The 12,296-nt window shown below is 48.5% G+C and overlaps 1 protein-coding gene across 2 annotated transcripts in view; it reads right to left on the bottom strand.

The window, feature by feature from the left end:
• LOC133342116 (palmitoyltransferase ZDHHC3-like) overlaps nt 1–12,296 on the bottom strand; it is a 66,437-nt gene that overhangs the window by 41,007 nt on the left and 13,134 nt on the right. For both annotated transcript variants that reach the window (XM_061551062.1, XM_061551061.1), the window contains exons 2-3: nt 3,420–3,511; nt 704–780 (exon numbers count right to left, since the gene is read on the bottom strand). In XM_061551062.1, the coding sequence (XP_061407046.1) occupies nt 704–780; nt 3,420–3,511 (169 nt within the window). The remainder of the gene's footprint in view (nt 1–703; nt 781–3,419; nt 3,512–12,296) is intronic.

Raw genomic sequence — 12,296 nt, 5'->3', positions numbered from 1 at the left:
ACCGCACCAGGCCTTCGACAACAACATCGCATCAAATTCATTTTGTTGCTGCACGTCAATTGGCTGAATTATTAAAATTTAAAAATTGGGTTTTTCATGTCACAAACATTGCTTTCTGTAACAGGGTGGGATATAAAAGTGATTCACCCCTACCGTGTGACCTCTGGAGCCTAACCTCTGAACCAAAGGTCACTTGGAGGGATCTCATGGCTAGCTCCAGGATGTCTGCTTGCGTGCGGTCACTCTGTACCGTACGGGGCGATGCGCTGATATACGTGAGATCCGAATGGATTCTCCGTCTCGTGGCCTGATTCCGATATTGCACGTGGGATAAACTTGGCGGCAAAGACCGTAGTGTCAGTAACACTGCGGGCTTAAAAGGAATAGAATGTATAAAAGCTGATGAGTCTAGCAATGACATAACACATAAATGCTGCATGTGCAATCAATGTATTACGTGCTATGAAGACAGGCCATTAAGTGCAATGAAGTTGGGCGAGCGCCTGAAACATCGCCTATTACGTATATCTATCTCCTTCTAAGGCCACCGCATTATTGACCGATGCGTCTAGTGTCCAGCGGGTAAGACGGACGAGGCCACCCGTCTAGTCCGTGGGGGAGCGCGAGAGTGGCGGGCGGGCGGGCGGGCTGGTGAGGCTGATGGTGGGTGAGCGACGGCTTGGCGGAGGGGGAGGGCACGCACCTGCTCCGCGCCGTTACGCGTGGCGCTCGAACGGATGTCCGAGAAGTCGATGGCTGTCGCGGGCAGAGGGACCACACCTGCAGCAAACCGGAGCGGGGCACGCGAGGCGAGCGTCGCGCGACGATTAAGTCGATTGATCAACGAGAGGTTATTCTTCGTGACTCCCATTTTTTGGGGGGTTGGTTACTCGGTGCCCCCTGTAAAAACTGCGGCTGGCGCCTGCATAATCCTTCCTCGAGGTAGGTGGGAAACCTACTAAAAGTTCAGCCAACCCTGTAAAATACCAACATTGAGCCCTGTAAACAAGGACGCGCACGACCCGTAACGCCGGACGACGTGTTTATTGTTGGAATCGCGCCATGTGACGTAAATGCGAATATAAAAAAAACTGTAAAAAAAATCTAGAAAAAATAAGGCAGGAAACCCCCAACAAAGCGATTTTTAGCGTGACGCACGGCTGATGAATGATGCCAATTCAGTCACCAAGCCCCGCCCCCATTACCTCCCGTCCAGCGGCACAGGTGACCAACTATTTGGGTGTTGTCCGATTGGTCGAGCAACCGAACCGATAAATTGGAAGAGCAATCAATGACTGAATCAGATCGGCTGGTTCTACATAAGACACACGTTAGAACCAGCACAAACCTCTACACACACAGAGACGGAGATCTTCGTACACTCAAACATTTCGACTGAAAAGGGCAAGTGCTGTTAGTGAGCAGCTAAGGTCAGCACGGCACACGAGGGGGCCATGTTCAAAATCACGCCCGGCCACCTTCATCTCCCCAGTGGTGGCATTTACACACTGCGCCAGGTACCCAAATAAGGCTGAGCTGACCTATGGGAGGTCCAGGACAAGTTCAGAAACCAATGGTCACTGATGTTATCCAATGACATCAAGAAGCCTAGTGGCATTGTTTTAACAGGCCACATACTGCTGGAATTTCAGCTGCATAGATTCATGGACTAAACATTTTCTTTTAATGTTTAGAGTTCATATTTATTCATAATAAAGGTATTTACCCTTGTTATTATACTTTTTATTATTTTTTATTTTTTCACCTACGTGACTTTACCGAAAAAACCTAAGAGTATGAATCCTTGCAGTCACGAAAGCTTCAAATCTAGAATTTACCCTTGTATTTTTATTGTTTAGTACTCAATATAGTCGTTTTATTTGAGTCGGGTGAAGCGGTGGCAGGGTGTTCAGGACACTTGTCCATGCACACAGTGAGCCGAGTTCGATTCACGGCCACGGCTAACATCAGCGCCTTCGGCAGCCCCGCGCTGGCCAGCTTGGTGAGCTGCGCTCGAACAACCTCGGCCGCCACTGCACGGGCAGAACTTCATCCAACAGTGGAGTGACGAAGGGGCTGCGGATGATTAATTTTCATGGTATCTTTGCGGCGTGCGGCCGCAAATCTTTCGGCAGAAGCTGATTACCGTGAGCTCACCGCCGGGGGGGGGCAACATAATGAGCTGGAAATAGACTCTGGCAGATTATGACGCTGCAAGCCTGCCACGCTATTAATCCTCAACGACAGTCTGCCATTGAGGCTATAATGGGACCTTTTATTGCAAACGAGCTACCCCCCCCCCAACCGGTCCATTAAAAGGGAGATGCAGCTCAGAAGCACAAGCAGCCATTGTCTTGTCGTGATACACACACGCGGGCTGTGTCCCGACCACCCCCCTCCGTGCTGTCCCCCGCGGAGTCTGAAGCTTCCGCGGTTATATTTACAAGCCGCCAACGCTCTCGCGGTTTGCGCCGGACAGTTTTAATGAACCCGTTCAAATGTCCCCACCCTCGAGATGGAGCGTCTGTCTCATTAGCAAGGGTGTCCAGGGTGTCGATTGAGGCGAACGTAGCAGACGCGTGACTTGGCGCGTAACTAAAGATTTTAAACCCGTAACTTAATCGTTGTTTCATTTGCGCGGTGGAAGTCACATCCAGTCGAACACACAAATAAACGGATGAATAATTAAATACTTGCGCACTGCCGGTTCACGTAGCATGTACCCTACCGGGGTTGCGCAAGAGTGTTTGAGTTAAAGATTTAAATGAAGAGACACGGGCTGCGGGGAGTGCAGCTCTCCGATGTGTTCGTGTCGGTTACCGCGCGTTGATTGGCACGAGGTCCCACATCGAACGTGACGCCAGGACAGTGGTGGCGCACATCTATCACGCGGCCCTTTGGAGGCAGCGAGGGGTGGTGGATCGCACGCGAGTACTGTGCAACTCCATTCCCAGTGAGCCCCGAGGTTTCTGGCCTTAATCTAAGTTGTCTTGTGGTTGTTGTTGTTTGACTTGCATCCCACTGGGATATTTGCACAGGGTTGGTGTATGGTGATTTTTTCTGCAATATTTTGCTGTCTTTTCTTGGATTTTCTGTTTGCACATAGTCACTTTAAGATATTTTCTTGTTCATGTTTTTGTTTTTTGTTTGTTGCGGTTGCACCCGATTCAAGAGCCGAATGGCTCACAGGGCTATACCTAATAAATTAACTTTGAACTTTGAAATGTACCCTGGCCTTCCGGAAGAAGGCGGCCGAGCGCGTGTCGTCTCCAGCTGTTCCATCTGTATGGGAATGAGCTGCCTGCATTGCCCAACCCTGGCACCGCAGGCCCCCCACACAACCGAAAGTGCTCACCCCCCCCCCACCCCCGGTGCAGTTGCACCGCCTACACACCCGACGTTCCACGCCACTGCCTCACCTGGGTCGGCGAGCATGGCGCGCGTGTGGGCAGCGAGGAGGAAGAGGATATCGAGCGTGTAGAGGGACGCGTGGAGGTAACGCCACCAGCCACTGATGCACGGGGAGGGAGGGCGACGGGAAGGGGTGAGAGACACAGCAGGGGGTCAACATTAAGCATCGCAGCCCGCACAGAAGGTTCACAGTTCAACCGCCGGTAACCGGCTTCAGCAATTCGTACACTGCATCGTTCATGAACCCTGTGGGGTCGTGGTGAGAGCATTCCACTCGCACTTTCGTACTCGGACCTGTACGCCTTGTGGAGCCATGTTCAATCACGACCCCAACCCCGACTTCTATCACTACTCCAACCTCTATCACTACCCCAACCCCGACCTCAATCACGACCCCAACCCCGACCTCTATCACTACCCCAAGCCCTCCGCAACCACTCCCACCTGATCTCCTGCCACCATAACTACACCACCACCATTCATAACACCACTCATCGTCTTTGTTTACTTACAAATTGGTTGTGTCGGGTGGTGGCGGCTTTAACGACACATTGATATTTACGCGATCTAACCCGATAAAAAAAAAACTTTATTTATAACTGTTGTAAAGCGCCTTGCAGTAAGACCCTGCTATTTACATCTACACAAGAAGATAAGATTTACCGCAAGGGGAGAGTGAACCTGGGTGTGGAGGGGGGGGCAAGGGACATTTGGTGGCGCGGGGTCCACCCCCCCCTCCAGCCCCCGTCCCGGCATCTCTGCGTGGTGGCGGTGCGCTCCCGAGGCCGGCGTCCGTGCGGACAACTCGCGTGACGAGCGGAGCCCCGACCTCGCGACAGGGGCCGAGGGAGCGGCCGGGCGACTCGCCCCCCGCATTACGCAACGCGAGACAGGGCCCACTGCCAGCGGCGGCATCGAGACGCGCTTCCTGGGAATAAGTTCAAGGAGGGACGCGCGGGGGGGGGGGGCACGGCCAGGATGTCGGCCGACAGACGAGGGCTTTGTGCCTTTGCGCGTTACGGGACGGGGCCGCAGACGCGGCATGTTTGGAGACAAAGCGCGCGCTATTTTGCACGCGGGCGGGCGGGCGCACAAACGTGTCGGTGTGCACGTGCGTTATGTCACTTGTTCACGAGGCGTGCCCTGCGCTCTCTTGCCATCGCACACGCGCGCAACATTGCGGCTCGCTCACAACGCGCCCCGTTGTTGCGGTGCGAAGTGCGGCGATTGCTGCCCCTGGCCGGCCGTTCTCAGCGGATTTGTATTTCTGGTTCAAACGCTGGCTCCGTGCCCGCAACGATCTCTGTGTGTGTCCGCGCGCGTGTGAAGTTTAAAAGACCGAGCAGCTTGGAGACGGCGCCGCTGTGTGGCTCGCAAGGAGCGGCGACGCGGGAATGTGAACGGCGTTCTGCCTCGGTCCATCCCTAAGAGAAGGTGATCTCATTTTGGATGAGGTGACACGTGGGTGTTGGCCATTGCACCGGAGATGTTCGCGTAACCAGGGAGGAGATGATCATTTCGTGTTTAGGATATCGGCAGACGACCATACATCTCACAAGCGCAGAAATTCAACTTTAGCGGACAACAATCATATCGGGAGAATCATACGGCCACGAATCTTGGGGGCCGTCCATAAATGACGTCACGCGATTCTGGACGATTTTTTTTTACCCCCACCCCCCTCGTCACACGGCGTCATGAAAAGTCAGACCCCCCCTCAAAATGACGTCACAAAGCTCTGCCCCCCCCCAAAAAAACCATATTTCTATTTTGAAAATAAAACATGCTTCAAATCGCTTTAAACTATTGTCATTGTAGTGCGTATTTAATGTGGCGCTGCACTCTGATGTTGTAGGAATGTTTTTATAACAATCATTTAAAGTTGCGCATTTTGATGTGACGTCACATTTCTCAAACCTCCCCCCCTCGTCACACATCGTCACAAATGTCTGACCCCCCCCCCCCCAGGTGCGTGACGTCATTTATGAACGGCCCCTTGGACGCTGACAAGTGACGCCGTGCAGAGAACCCAGGATGAGGATGTTGAGATGCGGCGTTTCTGAAGACGGCGTAGCACTGCTCATCGTTCTCAGGAGGCAACTAGTGAGGAGTAGATTATACACTCTTAGTTCTTTCGGTAAAGTCACGTAGGTAAAAAATGAAATTAAAATTAATAAAAATAAAAGAATAAAAATCACGACGTTTCGGAGGCAACACAAGTCTCCGTCAAATTTTAATTTCATTTTTTACCTAAGTGACTTTACCGAATCCTTGCAGTCACGAAAGCTTCAAATCTAGAGTAGATTTTACTTTTGGTATTGTGGTAAATGCCGAGCCAGCCTTCTTCAGTGGCTGCCGGGTTCACGTGAAGCAATCACTTTGCAACATAATGGATGGACCATGGGTTCAAGTGAGGTCTAGGCCTGCGGTTAGGGGTAATGTTTAAGATAAGGAAAGGCTTAGAGGGGTAGATTATTTAGCTTTAGAGGCACCAAGGTTAATCTTTTTTAAAGTCGCATCACAAACTCTAAATTGCTAAGATCAACCTAATTTCTGAACACGATAATTAATTTCATCATCATCCAGTGTCTCTCCACCGCTGGATAAAAGTCTCACCAAGTCTCAGAGCGTGTTCACAAAACCCACTTACTGCACTGCCACCTCCTGGCCAATTTCACGAGCGGCCTTCTACGTGACCCACCAACCCGCTGGATCACCGGCACGCACCATCACCCTCTGCTCCACGTCATCCTCTCCGTCATCACCCACAATTCCATCACCACCATCCCTTCCCTACCGCCCGCACGCCCCGATCTCGTGTCTCCGCATCAGTCATTATTAATGAGCGGCGCTGGGGAGAGAGCGTCTCTCATTCTGTAACTCTACGAAGCGAGGTTGAAATTAAACCAGCGTATCGAAGAGGAATAGAAGTTGTTACCGTGGCGCTAACGGAGCTGAGTAACCTCAAACCTGTTCACCGGCTGTGGTTTACACACACAGCCCACACAGATGTCTCCATGCCAGTCTGCTCCTGCAGGGCAGGCTTGCACGTTCTCGTTTACGGGACATTACTTTTTGTTAAAATCATACCACGATAATCGTTGCTCACTTGTGTGTTTTTTTTTATATTTCCTCTCCTGGTCAAATATTTCTGGAAAAACAATAAGTAACATTGACAATAGTTATGAAACTTGTGTAGACCTTCCTATTAACATTAAATCAGGGCTTTGTTAAGAATTTATACGCACCAATTGATGGCGTGTGACGAAATGTCCAAATTTTTTGACAGCGTTAGCATTATAAACATTACATATTGTAAATTTACAATGATTATAATACTTACGGCAGGCTTATGTTGAGTGAACTGTAGTTGATTAACTCTTTAAGCAATCCTTATTCCTACTTGAAGTGCATCAAAGGACAACACACACGTCTATATACGTGTGAAATACAATTGCAAAGTTACGGGAAAATTACATTGCGATAATCATTATATCGTGAGATATAATATCACATTATATTTTAGGGTTGCCACCTGTCCAGATTTTACCTGCATCGTGCAGAAAGAGGTATCTGTGTTCAGGTGGCAGGAATTGTGTTGAACTGCATTACAGTGATCCTGCAAGGTCTGGCAGATCCAGTGCTCGCTGAGAAATGTGTCCGGGTTTGGGTCGACTGTGGAAAAAGTAGCAGGCATCTCGTGCCGAATTGTGCAAAATTATATTGCGGCAACCTACCTGGACCTCATTCATCACGACCGGGACATGGAGATTGAGAGAAGATTGGAGGCAAGGGCTATGGACGAGTATTGGAGAGTGAATACTCAAACACGCCACACCTTCATGAATATTTGATCACCCACTGTACACGCACGAGACCGATGCTGTTCAAGATTTCAATGCCAAATGTTTTTCAGGGCAAGAAGGACCGAATAGGTCTCTTAACAAATTGACCTCTTCACAAAATTTGCTTTGTCACCCACCGTCGTCATCAGGGTTCACGTGAACTAATTACATGCAACGTATACGAATCGAATATAATCAATTCTCACGCAAGGGATTCCATGCGGGTATCGCGGATGTCAAGAACCCATTAAAAACTCTCGCGAAGTAGGGCAACCCCTTTGTGTTTCGAGAAGAGCCCGCAGAAGGGAATATCCCAAAACTACGTCCGAGATCCCCAAGTGCAGCCGGTGTAATCAAAGACGGCTGCCTGGATTCAGACCCCGGTTCTCAGCTGTACCGGCTCGGCCTTCTGACCTCTGAGCCGCCCGGCCACATTTTGTAAATGTCGAGTTTTTGTTGCTGTCGTGAGAAGTGCATATGTGTGTGTGCGCATGCGTGTGAGCATCTGCTGTGTGTGTGCGTGAATGTACAATTGCTGTGGATTTACGTTCAGGATAAACGCAGGGGCTTTAGGCGATGTAGTCCGGAGCCTCCCCCACCCAAATATTGAATACTGCAGCCTTGTTGTATATGTTGGGTAATGAAAATTTGTTATGTTGTATGCGTGCGTGGGTGAAATTATTATGTTGTATATGTGGGTTATGAATATTCAGTGAAAATAATAATAATTAAATGAAATTTGGCCAAATGTGTAATTATCCGGAAATATGTTAATTTATATAATTACGCACATTTTAATTATGCCAATTCGAGAGGTAATCGGATTAATTATGCGAGTGGGTGTAATTATGATAATACAAGTCGTTATGATAACCAGACCCCGGTTCACCCCGTTATCGCTTTAACATTTACTGAGTATGTATTAGTGTGTTTATTAAGGTCACCAAGTTCAAATCTCAACGCAGAAGCAGATCTTATGCATAGATTTCAGGAAAGAATCACACAACCACTTCTGTATTGATCAATTTATTACTAATTCAACCTTAACTATGATATAGTATGCGAACTCTCAATCCCGGAACGTCAATACGGCATCAATACAGTATCATCAACGATTGTCTGATTTCACTTTGACAACTGCACATGGATCCCGCATAACGCGATGGTTGTTAGTGAGAGAGAGAGTCGTTAAAACATGCAAATACTATGCTAAGAAAACCTTAACGTTAATGAATGATTATACTCAATATTGTTCACGCAGTACCGCACTCCTTATTGATCATACGCAACCCTTATCACGTTGTTAACACCTTGGGTCACGGGACAGTTGAATATTCTGTAGAGGATGCGAGTACGTGCGGCGATTATGACTGAAGGATACTTGAAAGATTATACGGCGAAAAAAAAAAACACAATCAAAACAGTTACTATTCTTAAAGGCACCAATCTCAACAGATACATCGGCAGGTTATCTGACAGCAGAACGGCTCGGAGTAAGGGCCTGCGACGGTGCTCCTTTTCCGAAGATCGTTATCTTATACCAAGTTTACTAATTGGGGACCAGATCACCTGATAAGGATCCGGTGGGCCACCACTCCCCACGTGAGCGTGGCTCGGCGGAAGGAGGTGCCAAGAATCAGTTCGTATTGATGGATCTGTTGGGAATTTATGCGATTAAGAGTACAGCCCACTAAATATTAAAGATAAAAATTAAGAATACTCTTATACGACGGATGGCCACCACTCGGTCTCGTTGTGATGCCTTCCCAGCCACGGATGACTTATGGGTTCGAGTGTGTTTGAGTGGTAAGAGTTGTCTTGAATAGTCAGTGTTCGGAGTCGATTCTTTATGTCAAACAGACGCCTGGTGGTCGTGTGGTGAGGGGGCGGTGCGCGTCATACGTATCCATCGCTCCCCTGTCGGATGGCTGTTGATACGCTGTCGCAGTTCGGAACCCGGTCGGTAGGTGGCGCCCACAACTCGCTCGTAGCGTGCAGCGCTGGATCGTCGCCAAGTCGCGACGCTCACCACCGGCGGCAGCGGAGATCTCCGGCGGCAGCAGAGATTGACGAGCTGAAGATGAGTCGAGCCGACCCGCTGGTCGCAGCTCGCTCCTGAGTCGACCCTCCCGGTCGAGCTCGCTCCTGGGTCGACCCGCTGGTCGCCCTCGCTCCTGAGTCGACTCTCTGGTCGCACTCCTGAGTGGACCCGCTCTGGTCGCACTCGTTCCTGAGTCGACCCTCCCGGTCGAGCTTCTGAGTGGACCCTCCCGTCGCACTCCTGCTGAGTCGACCCTCCCGGTCGAGCTTCTGAGTGGACCCTCCCGTCGCACTCCTGCTGAGTCGACCCTCCCGGTCGAGCTTCTGAGTGGACCCTCCCGTCGCACTGGTTTCCAATGTTCAGGATCCGTTCCTTTATGCTGAAAAATCCCCCTGGATCCCGCCCACAAGGCGGGGCTTCCGATTTTTGCTGTGTCAGGATCTGTCCGTAGGCAGGTGTGTCCATGTGTGTGTCCGTATGTCCTTGTGTGCATCACTGACGGTATATTCCGTTGTCAACTCCCTCCATAAAACCCACGAGCAAACAACCAGATGTTACAAATTGTCTCGAAGTCGTCTCTCTGTCTGGGTGCAATTTATCTCTTGTCTGGCCTTCTTCATGAACCCAAAACACAGACGTTACAAATCGTCTCATAGGCGTCTTTGTTCGTGTTGCACAACCTGGAGGGGGGCAACACTCTCTCCGACCCGGCGCACAAAGAAATGGTTAAAAGTTTTAAGTTAACATTTGTCCCTTACTATTTCACAGTTATGATTCTGTATGTAACCTAAGGTCTGTCGTTTCCCATCGTGGTGCTTGACTCAAGTGTAGGTTTCCCCGAGCGTATACACACTCCTATCCCGCGCTGCGGGGATACAAAGACGGCCGGGATCTCCCTTTCTCTCCGACCCTGGGTTTAACATTGTTTTTTTTTTATTATGTATTTATATTCGACCTGGTGGTGATTCATCCCGTTATCCTGGCTTTTCCATAAGTTTTACTTTGTCTTTCATGCATATACTTATTACTATTAATTTATTTCCGATATCTTAGGTTAAGGGGTAAGTTTCTTGATCCTAGGAATTCGTATTCCTTGGTGCCTGGATGGTTATATAAGCGGAATATAGTTTACGGTGAATAGCGTTAACATTGATGTTATGTGCGATATTATGTATTGTGATGTCTTTAACTTAACTTGTTTGTCAGGGCTTTACTGACACGAAGTTGCATTCCATAGCCTGCAGTCTTTGCCCCACCCTATCTCTGCTCGCCGTTGTTGTTGCCTGCCGTTAATTCAAGGCCTCATTAATTTCCGTCACCCCTGAGTAGGTGAGGGCGGTTGAACCTTGGAGTCAGTTCTGGTTTTTGTCTGCCTGCTTCTTCTTGTGTCCCCTGACCCCGGGAGTTATTATTCTACTTTATGGCCTGTCGAAGCCCCACTCGCTGTTGCTGGGCTGGTGTTGTTCCCGGCTTTTTGCTTACGTTTGCAGTTCGCCGTGCTCTTGATTTCCTTCCCTCTTCAACCTTATATTGACTATTCGCTCCTGTCTGGGTGCGATTCAATTTTGACTTAGGAAGGTTCTGATTGTCATATGCTTCGGGTCGAATTGTATAGAAAGTATTGAAGTATGGAAATAACATTTCATATTGACTTAATGATGGTGATGGTTCAGTAGGCGTAACTTGTGACCTGGTTTAATTGGAGTGGGTGTGAATATCAATAACTTTAGCCTACTCTGTTGTTAAATTCCGACTTTAACGTTACTTTAATAGCAATACAGAATAATTGAGCTTTTTGTCTTAACTAGGCGAATGCGAACTTCTGGTGACCCCCGCAGCCGTGTTGTTCAGCTGGGTCTTGTGCCTTGAGAGATATACAACCCTCTTTTAAATCACCTCTCCCCCTGTCCACCTTCTGCTCTGGGAGTGTTTATTCTTGATTCCAGGTCCAAGGCCCCCTCACATCCAGACGCGCAGGGTTGTTTACATCAGCTCCCCCCCTGTGCACGTGTTCTAACTAGCTCGGAATTCCTGAACACACAATCAGTGATGATTCCTGGCTTTCTGTGGTTGTGATTTAGACAAAGGCGCCTCTGTTTCTTCCATTGCCTTTGAGTCGACACTGCCCTATTATTTGCCTATGTGCTGAGGTCATAGAATTCGTTTTGACTTCAGTAATATTAACATTCAGTATTGGATTAGCAAATGGGCAATGGTTCATTGATGTAGCTCGCAGCCTGGTCTCCAATTTGAGCGAGCGCGAGGATCGATAATTTAGCCTACTCTGTTGTTGAATTTCGAATTTTGACGTTACTTTAAAACCATGCAGGATGATTGGGCTTTTGCCTTAACTATGTCTGGCTGACACTCCCACTGTCTCTGCCGCCTGCACGGGTGACATGTGCCCGTTCATCAGGCCTTATCTTCCCTTGAAGCAACGTTGTAAATTCTGCCATCCTAGCCCTCCTCCGGTTCATTACTTAACAACACCTGGTGTTTTGCAGTTTGCTGCGCTTGGTGTGTTTCACTCATTAAAAAAACAAGTAAAAAGATAATATATAAAAATCATCAAATATTATTAATCTCAATTATGGAAGAAGGGTTAGTATACAACATTCCGCCCTTTTAAAAATGACCAGTGGTCAAATGGCCACGGGTTATTTTTAAAAAAAATGTATACCCTTCTTCCATCATGAACCATCGATTGTCCTCAAGTTTTGCTGCTATTCCTTACAACGCGCGCGTACGTGTCACAACTTAACATGGTTATTTTGAATTGAGCAAAGAAAATTAAACAAGCGTTAAACATCGATATTGCGTTACATCGGTTCTGACACATCATGACTCCGACGAATATTCATTTTTGTTTTTGTTAAATCCTGGGAAACGCTAGGTAGCGGTTTCGAACGCATTTATGCGTTACTTTCCTCATGTTGCCTCGTTCACCACTTATCACTTCGATAATTCGATCACGGTTTTCGGGGTTCGTTTTTGTAGTT

The sequence above is a fragment of the Lethenteron reissneri genome, chromosome 13 (genome assembly GCF_015708825.2).
Source record: "Lethenteron reissneri isolate LAM-NWPU_2019-01 chromosome 13, ASM1570882v1, whole genome shotgun sequence".
NCBI classification, from domain to species: Eukaryota; Metazoa; Chordata; class Hyperoartia; order Petromyzontiformes; family Petromyzontidae; genus Lethenteron; species Lethenteron reissneri.
Note: the sequence above shows the minus strand (reverse complement) of the source record. Positions and strands in the feature narration are given on the sequence as shown.